At 39.8% G+C, this 12,909-nt stretch overlaps 1 protein-coding gene across 4 annotated transcripts in view; it reads left to right on the top strand.

The window, feature by feature from the left end:
- Positions 1-2,673, top strand: part of KIAA1549 (KIAA1549 ortholog) — a 164,894-nt gene extending 162,221 nt beyond the window's left edge. For 2 of the 4 annotated variants that reach the window (XM_051784672.1, XM_051784670.1), the window contains exon 20: positions 33-606. In XM_051784672.1, the coding sequence (XP_051640632.1) occupies positions 33-287 (255 nt within the window). In that variant the 3' untranslated portion in view covers positions 288-606. Of the gene's footprint in view, positions 1-32 lie in introns of all 4 variants that reach the window. The other 2 variants (XM_051784671.1, XM_051784673.1) reach the window with 2 other exon arrangements.
- The last annotated feature ends 10,236 nt before the right edge of the window (positions 2,674-12,909 follow it).

Below are 12,909 nucleotides of genomic sequence, written 5' to 3' on the forward strand. Positions count from 1 at the left end.
AAAGTACAATAATGCTTTCTACCTTTTTCCAGACGCATATGCATGGACACCAAGAATATTCCTCCTCACCAGTATTCCAGATGCCGAGGACTTCAGCCAGACAGCCCTCAGCACCTCCTGCTCAGCTTCCACACAACAGCCTTCAGGGCCAGGGCCTTTGCTACACCACCAGTTCCACTGAGGACCTCCAGCCAGGTCACTCATCAGCCTCTCTTATCAAAGCAATTAGAGAAGAACTTCTGCGACTTTCTCAGAAACAGACAACAGTGCAGAACTTCCATAGCTGATTTAGCATTCCGTTGCAAATCTGCCAGGTATCTGCTTCCTATGGAAGCAAACACTTATTGGAAATCAGCAATGTTGTTCTCTCAAAGGAAGGAACTTTTACAGCTCTGTTGACAACACTCTGGAAAAACTGAAGAAGACAGCAAAATGAAGATAGTAAGGAGAGAGAGATGGGGGACAAACAGGGAAAATCATCAGTGTCATCACAAGTAATATTAATTAATCTACTAATATTACGATGCTCCTTCTCTCTCCTTACCCTCGTTCAACCTAACATATAAATAAAACCTTAGGTCAAGAACTCAATACTCCAGCAACAAAACAAAAAAAAGACAGGAACAAACTCCAAGTATGATGGACTCCTTTTTCTAAGGAAGTAGGTGATGTTTTGAATAAACTGAGATGACATTTTGCAAGAGATTACAAGTAATCTTATCTCTCCAGTGCTTATGGGGAACTGGTTTGCATTGCTGTTCTGCAGGATTACAAACTGTATCAGCTCAAGGGTCTTGAAGGTCCAATCCAACATAAGAATCACTTTGGTTGTCAGGAACAATGGGACTGCTTAGAATAAAAGTCTTTTTTTGAGTTACTTGTATCAAACTGGAACAATAATTGTTATAGCTCTGTGGTTCCGAATGGAGCTACCCTCTGCACTCTTCCTTGTTTTCCTTCTGGTGCTGAAGCTTCAAGTGTTCCTTCATCTTCAATGTTTGCAAAGTGAAACATTGGCCTTGTATAACTAAGAAAATATCTGTAGACTCATTCAGGCTGGAAAAAGAAAACAAAGCATCCAAACAGAAAGGGCTTGGTATCTAATTTGTTTAAAAATTATTGAAAACTGGAAGAGGAATACTCAGCCACAGTTGAATTTGGGGAAATGTGTGTGTATATCTCTAAAAAATATATTTACATGCTAAATGCTCTGGCAAGACCAGTGATAAAATATTGCCACTCTGTAGTTTGCTTTGTGGACAGAAACCAATCCAGCCTGACTGGTACAGGGTCACCAGCATTACATTATAAATTGATGTCCTAAATCATTGCTGATGTTTGGATCTGAATAATTTTAGTGGAAGTCAGTGACAGTTTAGAGCATTAACATAGGCTTAGATTTGCAGTTTTGAGACAGTTTCTATATTTATACTTGTTTCCACTGTCCCTTTGGACAAAAGGTGAGCATTATCCCCATGGTAAAAATGGTACGTGCCATGGAACTGTTTGTCGCTGTTTTTTTCAGAGTTTTAATTTAATATTAGCTACAAATTTACTAATATTGGCCATTGCATAACTGTAACTGACATAATACATACGGAAATTTTACTTAAGTCACGATTTGTTGGAGTGTGTTCATTTTCAGATCAAACTGAACTAAAGTTAACAACCTGGCGCAGAGATAGAGTTACCCTCTGTCAGTGTTTGTGAGGATTTTTGGGAGCCGTACCCTAGAAGAATGAAAAGCAAAACTGTTATGTGCTACAGTGCAGGTATTTCAAATAATATCAGGTTATAGTCATAAAAGGTCTGAGGAACAGAGGTCTGCCAGAGAGAACATTGGGCAGTTGCTCTGGGTAGGGGCTGCGTTTGCCCCACTCACTGGGGTAGAAATGGCACTGGTAAAATACAGGTGTGTAACACTGGTGTGGTATGGTGGTCTTGGGCTGCCAAATCTGTTCCTGGTTCCAGTGCACAGTTCAATAGCTGTGACAGGACTAACTCAGGCTGGAATGAGAACAGGTAGGAGGACACTGGGGAAGAAACCAACTACATACATTATTCATGAAGCTGGTACACCAAACTCATTGCTGAAGCCAAAACCTCAGTTGCTCACTGATGTGGAAAAAAAAATGTGGTATGTTTCCCTCTTTACTAGGAAGAACAGTTATTTTTCTGTTTACTTATGATCGTGAAAATGCTGTTATGAAATTGTTTTGAGCAGCTTAGTGCAGTGAAGCAGTCTAAATTAGTTTCCAGTTCCTTGGCCAATGTGTAAAGCCCTCAGGGGCACCGGTTGAGGTGTGAATGGGATCAGAACACCAGCATGGTTGTGAACAGCAGTACCAACAGGTTCTTATGATTTAAATTTTTAAAGCTTTTTTGTGTGATAATCAACTCTAGGGTAAAAATAAACATTTGTTTTCTGCCAAGTTTGTAAACATGGATATTGCCAATAATTCTGCAAAATGTCAGGTTTTGAAGAATGAAGAGTGTATCGGGCAATGTTCATTTGATCTTTTTGACAGTGCTGAAGACTGACTTTTCCTAAGTGTTCCCATTAAAATCATCTGTGTCTGAGCCCACTTTCTTCTCCAACTTAATTCTGCAGTGAGCTGAGACACCAGTGCTTATAATATTAACATATTACCATGGCTTCATTTCAAGAAAATGTGGGCTTCTAAAAAAATAAATTAGTTTTCTGGTTTCAGCTATTCAAGAAGGACTGTGAAATAAGAGTTTTGAAATTTAGAGGTACTTAAGCCACTTCTTATTCATTTTTTGCTAGTGGTGGTGATGCTATTGTGAAATTCCATCTTTTTATATATGGACGAAGATCCTTTCTCTTTTCAGTCTCAAATCTTATAAAAAGCACGGGACACAGGACAAATATATACTGGTAAATAAAAGAGGCTTTCTGATACAAGAATCCCTCTTTAAAACCTTGGGCAGGACAGTAAAATATAAGAAGTCGGAAAGCTGTGTTTGGAAGTTATGTTCTCAAATTGGTTGGATCCAGTAGTATGGCATAGTTTGTATCTTCATATAGTAAGAAAAGTAGCACCAGTTCCAAGAATGGTCTTAACAAGGGAGACCCACACTTTACTTTCTGTAGCTACAGGAAAAGCTGGGTTTGTTTTCCATGCGCTAAGAAAAAAGGATTCTGTGGAATGCATGAGCCAAAATGTGTGTTTCCACTTGGATATTCAGGGGAAAAAATCTGTAAACTTCTGTATCCCCATGGGTTTGAGCTCTTTTGCCAGTTCTTTTTATTACCCTGTTAAAAGGGAGGAAAATAAAACCCAAACAAACCTTTTTTTCCTGAAACTTAAAGTACCCTGAATTTAAGTATCTGTTAATGAATTTACCAGTTTCTGAAAACACTGATCGAATGAGAAGTTGGTACAGGCACAGAAAGCTGTTACCAACAGTTGCATCCATTTCCATGACTAAACCATCTGGTTCATGGAATCCTCAGGCTCTTCCCTTTCTTCACAGTTTTCCTTGACTTTTGTGTTTTGTCTGTGTTTAGTTTGGCACATAGAAGAAGTTGGCAAGATGAGAGCTACATAATTTAGCTTGGTTGGTTTCCTTTCCGTGGCCAAGATGTTGACCCCTAGCCTGCTTCTTGATTATTTTTGGAGCTAAGTGAAATGTTACGGTTATTTTTCGTACACTGAATTTGAAAGGTGGGGCACACTTCAGTACTATAAAATATTCCCTACCAGGATGTAACACATGGTCCTGCCAGTGACTGTGGGCATGTAACTGAGGAAAGAAAACCTTGCTTTTTGGAGGAGTGAAGTGCATAGGTGCTGGACTCATAATGTTAATTATGCACACTTTGGAACAGCAAGTGGAATTTGACTGACCCTTTGCAATGTACTGTCCTTGCAGTGGTTTGGAACAGGCTTATATAGTGGTTTGGGAGCAGCAGCATCACACAAGGTCTGCCTATCCCCTCTGCACCCAAAGAAGTGTTGGCTACCCCAATATCGTGCACCTTTATGGACACACATAAAATACAAAGATTGATCATCCAAAAGTGCATGTTCCCAGTAAATGCTGAAGCCAGTGCCTTTAAATTAGACCATGGACAGCAGGGTTACAGCATTATCTTAGAAAGAGGTTGTGTACAGGGATGGTAACTTCCCAAGAACCAAAACAGCTGATGCTGTTGTGTGTTAACTCATGGCTTGAAAACACATTTGATGGATTACACAAGGAAGCTGGTGTGTGTTCAGGCTCAAGTGAAGTCACCAATTATGTGATGTGGATGGCAGAAGCAGCTGAACTGACTTTTTTTTTAAGTTTTGCCCTCACTACCTTCCCCCCTTTTCCAACTTCAGTAGTTTTTAGCTCAAGGAAAAAATGAGCGTTTTCCTTTCCATGCCTTATCAAGCAGCTCTTTGTTAAAAGGTGCCGGTCCTTGAAAATACCTTATTTTGGCCAAGAGCTTTGAAGTGGCAGGATGAAGAACATTTGTGACTTTGAGGTAGGAGCATGTTGTGGACCGTATTTTTGCAGACAAAGAAAAATGGATTTTTTTAAATAATAACACCTGGTTTGGTGTACTCTGAATATGGGCAGAGAGCTGGAAATGGATTAAAAGTTTAAAAGAAAAAGAGTGACATGCGATTGTCAGAAGGCAAAGGACAGCAACGAGGTCTCCAGGACCACCTGTAAAGTGCACTAAAAAGAGAGACAAAAAGTCTTAGGGAGCCCACCTGCCCCCACTCAAGCTGAGACCATAACACAGCCCCTCTTTGCAGTCCTTCAGCACTCGCAGTTCTGGTTTGTACAAAAGTGAGGAACATCTCTCATCAGTGAGACTCCCACAAGCAGTTTGCCAAGGCTGTAGAGTTTCTCCAGGGCTGTTTAGATGTGCATAGAGAAAAGCAGCAGCTTTGAATTGCTTGAATGTGGAAATACAAATCCACTTCCCTTTTGTGGACGGCATCTTTTTCTCTTCCTGTCAGATTTATATTTAAAAGTTGAGGAGATACAATGGGGATGTATTTTGCTGTCATCAGTCTGCTGTCATTCACGTGTTCCTCTATCTGTAGGGCCTAAATACTGAGGAAGCAGAAATTGGGAATGCAAGTTTTGGAATGCTTGTGACAATTCACTCTAGTTTTGAAGTATTTTGGTGTGAGTGCACTTGAGTGCAGTGTGTCTCTTATAGCGAGTGTCTCAAAATGGAGCTTATGTCAGAGGGAGGACTGTAAAATTTGACTTCTGTCTCTGTTACTTGAGGGCAGAACACACTTGGCTTGTGACAGCTCATACCAATAGGATTGGTAGTTCAGATCCAAATGTTGGTCTGCATGGTGCCCCTGGCTGCATCTGCATGACTTGCGCTGAAAACCATTTAGTCACATGTGTTCTTTGGAACGAGAATTTATCCTACAGATTCTTTTGTGCAGTTTGGGATGCAGCTGGCAAGATGTGTCTAGCTTTGATGTACAAGTCCCTGGGTGAATTTACTCACCCAGAGTAAGAAACTTGAGAAGCAAAAATCCTGTGGAGTTGCACTGCCTTTTTAAAGAGACTTTTCCGGAGTAGAGCTGCAGTCTCATGAATTCCACAGAAGACTGATAAATTAAAATAAGTTACATTAGTACTAGAAAACATACACATTTCTTTGCACTTCATAGTTTGTAGAAATGGAATGTTTTGTCTTGATTTTGTGTTACTTTTTCTTGATACCTTTTATAATATCAAATACGTATTTTTTCTTTGTAGTGGCCACTCCTGTTTAGTTTGGAGTAGTTCTTACTCCATAACTGAAAGTTTGTGTTTAGGCTGTTACATCTTGCCTTAATTGGAATAAAATGTTGGCACATTTGAACAAATGCTCTGAAGAATCTTTTGAAACAAATGCTAAACCTCCATGGATCCCTGACATGGTTTTCAGGTTCACTTGCAGAAATCCTTTTATTGCCATGTGTCGAGCAGGTGAAATGAAATGAGAACTAAGAGAGTAGAAAAGAGACTGAAAGATGACAACTATTGTTTGCAATTTCCAGATGCATTCTAATGTACACACTTAAGAGCTCTGTAGTGTTCCCATAAAAAATTCTCAAATATTTCCGTCCCAAGGCTTCTTGGAAGTTGCTTTCCTCATCCAGGCTATTGGAAGGTTTTAGTGCTGTGCATGATTTAAAAGCAGTAGCTGCATGGTTTTTGTGTTTTAGGAAAAACTACTTTTTATATTCAAGGAGAATTAATGTGGTGTTATATTTGGCAGTGCTCTGTCCTCTTTTGGTCCCAAAACACACATCTAAAAGGAACTTGAGTAAAGAAATAAAAAGTTAAAAAATACTGCAATAATAAAAAAATCAGAAAGCTTTTATCCTTGGTTGTTGGACTTGAGGAAACAGGAGAAAGAGAATTATGGATTAGCCACTGTTAGTAGTAATTCAGCATAGTCACCAAATATGAAATTGTTCAGATTCAGTGCAGTACAAGTACAAACTTGTGAACTGATTACTGGATTTGTTGGTCCATGCAATCCTGGATAAAATGGTTTCAGGTAAGTTGGTTTATATTTTGCATGGAACACTTCTGTCAAGCTTTTCCATGGATGAATTTAATCCTTAGGTTAGTTTCTGTCTTTGGGCTTGATGATGGCAGCTTTAAGCAAGAACACTTTGAAAATTCAAGGTTGAAGGTGAGGAATCTCCTGCTCAGAGGATTTGTGGATGTGCAGCCACATATTCACGTTATTGCTACATCTTTCTGTACTTCACTACAGTGTGGAAGAAAATTTGGTGGGACACTGGAAACAACATTCTTGCTTTTGCAGAGTAGAACTGCAAAGAAGTTACAAGAAGTTGATTGTCCCTTCAAGCAGATGGCATCACTGATACAACATTGCCTACAGTAATCTTATTTCTGCCAGGGAACAGAGAGCACTGTTTCCTGCAGCTTGAGGAGCACTCAACACCAGTGCCAATGAGAATTCTTTAGTCCTCGGATGAGCTAACATCTCTTACCTAACATTATCATGTGTCTATACAGAATTATAGTATTGCTCAGCTAAAGCTCAGTGATTTCTTCATGTATTTGAGCCCAGAGAGTTGCTACATTAGAACTTGAATATTGTTGGACTGATCTGACTTAAATACACGATATGTTGAAATGGCACAAAGTGGGAGCAGTCTAGCAGAGATGGCTCTGCAGGTGTCTCCCTTCTCTTCTGCCATTTAGGCAAAGCAAACAGAACTGTGAAAGACCTCAATAAGTACTTTAACTTTTGCTCTGAAAGTCACACTGAAAATTGGCTGCATGTTTAATCATGTGATTTGGAAACTACAAGCTAGAAAAGGTAGTTCTGGCTTTCCCAGTGACTTGTGAACTGCAGCTCTGTATGTTGGTATCACTTGTTTTGTCTTTATGATTAGATAAATCAGAGGCTGAAAAAGCCACTGATAATGTAAGAATAATAAAAAGAACTTTATGAAGAGAAGTAATGGTAAAAGAGGCAAAGATTACAGAATATTAGTTGGGAGTCAATTTGATTTCCAGTTCCCCACTGGAAAGGGAAGAGAAGGAAAGGACAAGGTAGGTCTTCCGGGTTGTCTCAACCAGCACAGCTGTGAGCAGGGCATGATGAGCAGAAACCTAGTATATTGAGTCAATAGTGAATAATAATGGTAAAGCTGAAATGAGTAAATAGTTTGGAATATACAGCACAGAGGCAACAGAAAGTTTAACCAGGACTTGGGTCTTCTGTGTTTTTCTTAAAACATCCAGTCACTTATATGAAATAGTTCAAGGGTGACACACTGTGTTTAAGTTCATGCACGAGCTCGGTAGTGAATATGTGAAGTTTATGGAAAATGAGATCAGTAGGAGAGAGGGTGGGGAGAAACAGGAGTGATTGATTTTCACAAGGGAAAAGTTGAAAAATTCATAGAAAGGTATTATTGCATGAAACTATCTACAGTCCTCAGAGGATTTATTTCAAAATGCTGGGGGGGGAGAGCTGCTGTAAGAGAGCTCAGTTCTGTATTGGGAGGGTGCTTTATTTCACCTGTGAGCTGAGCAGGGAAGAGGAAGGGAGCAGTAGGACAAGAGAGCATGGTCTTAAGCTCCTCCAGGGGAGGTTTAGGTTGGATATTAGGAAGAAATTTTTTAGAGAGCGAGCAATCAGACATTGGAATGGGCTGCCCAGGGAAGTGGTGGATTCACTGTCCCTGGAGGTTTTTAAGATGAGACTGGATGTGGCACTTAGTGCCATGGTCTAGTAACCACGGTGGTGTTGGATCAAGGGTTGGACTTGATGATCACAGAGGTCTTTTCCAACCCAGTCGATTCTATGACTGCTACGTACGGCAAGGGTTGTATCTTCTTCCCCCAGTATTTGCTGCTGGGAGACAGAGCTCGACTAGAGTGACCTTTGAGCCTAAAGAGGCCTGCAAAAAAGCTGGAGAGGGACTTTTTACAAAGTAGTGATAGAACAAGGGGTGTTGGCTTTAAACTGAAAGACAGTGGATTTAGATTAGATATTAGGAAGACATTCTTTGTTGTGAGGGTGGTGAGGCACCGGAATAGGTTGCCCAGAGAAGTTGAGGATGTCCCATCCCTGGAAGTGTTCAAGTCCAGTCTGGATGAGGCTTTGAACAACCTGGTCTAGTGGAAGGTGTCCCTGTCCATGACAGGGGCAATAGGAACTAGATGGCCTTTAAGGTTTCTTCCAGTCTACCCCATTCTATGTTTCTATGATCTCACCTTGCTGTTGCAATAGCCCACAAAATGTCTGTATGGCCTGTGACATCTTCATCTAAATTAGGTTATAAATGGCCCCAGGCTCTTTTGGTTCCTTCAAGTGGCAAACCAAATTGTGGTGGGAACCTTTGGAGAGAGAAATGCAAGGATTTGGGACTGATGCAATGTGAATGTGTAATTTGTCCCCAAACAAACATTTTACCTGTTCCCAAAATGTGTCTGGCAGGGACATGACTTTACCACACATAGTGATAGAGGGAACAAACATAGACTTTTACAATTAGTTCTGTTCTTTGGCTCTTAGAGTGAAGGTCACCATGACAACCAGGATATGAGAACAGAGCTTTGTTTGCTGGTCACTGGGACTGGACATTTTTCCCCTGCTTTCTTTTTGGAGGGAAAAGTTAATTCTGAGGGAGTTTTATGTCAGCGAGACATTGGAGCCTGTAAACCTCTATGATAGGTGAGCAAAATCTTTTAACTGAATGTGTCTCTAGATTTCATGCTGTCAAATTGGACAGGAAAAGTCACAAGTCTCTTAGAGCTTTATTTCTTTTTTCAAGCAGTTTGCAGATGTGGGAGACAGTACTGCATTGTTTACCCTGTGTTTTATTTCCAGAAGGTTATTACAAAATAGGAGTTGTTGAACAACTCCACAGCATATACTGGTACCATTGATAAAACAAAATAAGCAGAATCTGGAGTGTAAGGATGAGAGAGGGTGGTTGCTTCCCAAGAATGCCTGCATTCCATTCCTTGGCCATAATTAACTACAATAAATTTCTGAAATCCTAGTTTTTGTAATGGCTTTATCAAAATTCTTACATACTCCCAGTACACAGCACCTTTTCTTATGAATTTAACCTCTGCCTTTTGTCTGTGTGCGTCATGTGAGTAGGGAGCTCTGATGCTTGCCAGTTTTCATTCCTCTAGTGATTTTGCAAAGTGTAATCATTGTAAAGTGCAATTGCTTAATATGTAGCTCATTCACTAAAACCCCAAGGATAAAGGCAGTGAGTAATGTGAGTCATTACCCGAGCAATGGTATCTGAAAAGATGAAGACTCATGCATCAAGTACCAATCCATTTAGTCTTGAATTAAGAATTTTAAAAACCACTAGTTGGATGTGATTGATATTATCTCCAGGCAAATTAAAGTAGTTACCCTGGAATGCTGTGCTGATGCTAATGTTTTTCTCCTTTGTTATTAGAAGTGCTGATCAGTTACATGTGCCCACTGCTCTGTTTGTCTGTCCAAGATGTTTTCAGACCAGCAGCACTCTCAGGTGCCTTTTACACCTCTTTTGTCTTTCCAGACACTATGTGCCTTCATACCTGAAATTCAGAAACTTTGTCCAGAAAATATGAAGAACTCTGCTGACTTGCTCAGCAGTGTTGAGGTTCAAACTTGTGTATTTCAGTCACACTTATTTTTTTTCAGCCATTCAGATTCTTCCTTCTCTTTGTACTAAGTTGTAAGAGTTGGAATAGATTTTTTCCTACATCTCATTCCAGTGATGAACTTTTAGGTCCAAAGACATGGAATTCGACTGGATGGACAATGACTATAAATGACTGGAGCGTTAACATTTCCATCATCAATCTGAGGGGGTAATTTGCAGTTTAATAGGCAACGTGAGCTGCCGTCTTACTTTTGACATGCTTTGAGATGTGCAAGTACCTGCATAATGTTGTATATAGCAGTCTGATGGGGCACCTAGGTTTAGCACTGGTGAAATGATTTATGCATGCTGACAAATCAGGAGTTATGTTTTGTTTCCAAGATTTCCTGTGGGAACAAAAAGGCTTCCTGAATTACAATACAAAAAAAATCCGAACAACAAAACCAGGCCCGTGCTGGATGTATGACTCCCTTGAAGTCAGCAGGGCTTGGGTAGCATTACACTAGTTGGCATTTATGATTAGAGGTCAACTATTCCTGTCAGTGATATCATTAAAATCATAAAATAATACATGATAAATTAGTGTATCAGTCTGCAACATTGCTCACAGACCACACTTATAAGGCATTGTACTATACAGTCATCTTTAATTTGTGCATCACAACCAGACCACAGCCTTCTACTGTGACTTGATTGCTCTTTAAATAGGAATTATAACTCACAAGGTGTGCTGCGGTGTGTCCCTTGTTGAAATTATTGCAGAAAGTGTAACAGTAGACTACAGGTAATCTTTAGACTTTTTTATTCTGTGCTTCCTGTAACTATTGACAAGCCCCTGAAACACTGACAATACCATTAGAGCTTTTCTCCTCCTTTTGCACAATGTGTTGCTTTGCTTATCTACCTGTGATTGCCCACGGTGCCTATGATCAGTACAACACATAGAGTGTACCTTGGAGAGTCTCTTTAAGATAAGATTTTATTTTTTGTACTGTATTGCATAGGAACAGGTAAGATATTTACATTGGTAGCCTTTGAGTTTTTGGGGCACTTGTCACTTTGTTTAGGGATCTCAAACACGGTGGGAGTAGTAGTATCTTCATGAGATTCATTACAGGACTAAATTTTTCTAAGTGACCCAATCAAATGACTTGAAAAGAAGCAGCTACAGATCAAACCTGACAATGCCAGTTGTCAAAGTAGGCGATGCAGTAAGAAACAAAACTGTGAAATTAGATCAGAGGTTTACAGGTCTAGAAAAAGTATACATTTCACAGCAGAAATAATCTGTAAGATACTCCATTTGTGTACATGATTCTGTGAGGATTTAGGTTTCACCCTTGAACATAGGCACACAAAATCCTTTGGGGCACTACATTATATGAAAAAATACAGATTTTTTCTTTTCCTCCCCAGTTTGGTTGAGCTGGGAATCCTCAACAGAAGCTGCAAGAAGCAAAACCTGATGTTTAAGTCTACTGCAGTCCTTGAAGGTAGCTGCCCACAAGCAGACTGCTTTGGAGAGCGTGAAAAATAAACAAGCTGTGCTTCTAAAGGCAGGCTTCAGGAAGCCCCCCAGAATTGCCCAGTTGTTACAAAGCTCATTTGTGGGTGTTGCACTTGGCTGTAAGACATGTAAAGTTTGCATCATGTACTTAGACACACAAAAGCTAAGAAGCACATCCTCTCAAAGGTGAAAACCAGTGCCATATCCAGCAGGCAATTCTGCATTCCCAACCAGGAGAACAATGTCCTCAAGTCTGGAGAACTGTAGGAAGAGGCCTGCAGAAGGCAGACACTAAAGCAATAGGTGGAGATTTTTTCACAGTATCTTTCACATTGCTTTCAGACCAATGAACATTTGTTACTATTAACACTAATATAATAGGAAAGAAATTATGTATGTAGAAGATTTGTTACACATGAGTGATCGAAGTGGTTTTTAACTGTGAACTCACTGCTCTTTACACCTGAGTGTTGATGTTGACTGAGAGCCCTTTTTTCTGTAAGTTTGTAAATACACGAGAGGTTTTTTTGTTGTTTGGTTGTTGGGGTTGTTTTCATTGAAAGAGCTGGCTGGTCCAACACCAAGACTTGTCCTGTGAAAATTATTTTTGTTTTAATTGTTCTGTATTGGAATACTGAGAATTGAACCCTTCCCTTTTAAAACTTACTTTCCCGATACTAGCATCTCTGTTCAGTGTTTCACTTTGAAAGGCTTTTTGGCTTAAGTGATACTAATGATAGGGAAGGGTGTCCTTTCCTCTGTGTCAAACTTGTCACCATTCCTGTTGATGGTGGATAGTTGATAAGGGACAACTGCCCATCACTCTGAAGTGGCACAGAGTTGTCCTGATCAAAGTATCTACTTTGTGCCAGAATCAATGTGAAGAGTCTTAAACTGATGCCTATCTTTTCTCACTGGAGAAGTTACATATTGATGAGCTGGTGGGAGAATATAATGATTTTTAGTAGATATAGATCTCCAGTGGTGCTTTCTTTGGTTTAAAAGTAACTTTTTATGTTTCATTTCAGTTGGTCTCTAGCAAGTTTGCTAATCCGGTGTGGGTCTAGATAGGTTTAACACAGATTTATTATTTTAATAATGGATAGAAACCAAGACTGGTGCAACTGCCCCAAATCAGAGTTTGACTGCAGTAAGGCAGACCCTCCTGCATGAATATGTCTTGTTAGAATCCTGTTTCTAACAATTTGGGTTGAGTAATTCCTTGTCAATATAAGCTTGATCCATATAAACCAGTCAGTGAGACTC

This window comes from Manacus candei, unplaced genomic scaffold (genome assembly GCF_025592945.1).
Source record: "Manacus candei isolate 608988 ecotype Guabito, Panama unplaced genomic scaffold, ASM2559294v1 h1tg000018l, whole genome shotgun sequence".
Classification (NCBI taxonomy): Eukaryota; Metazoa; Chordata; class Aves; order Passeriformes; family Pipridae; genus Manacus; species Manacus candei.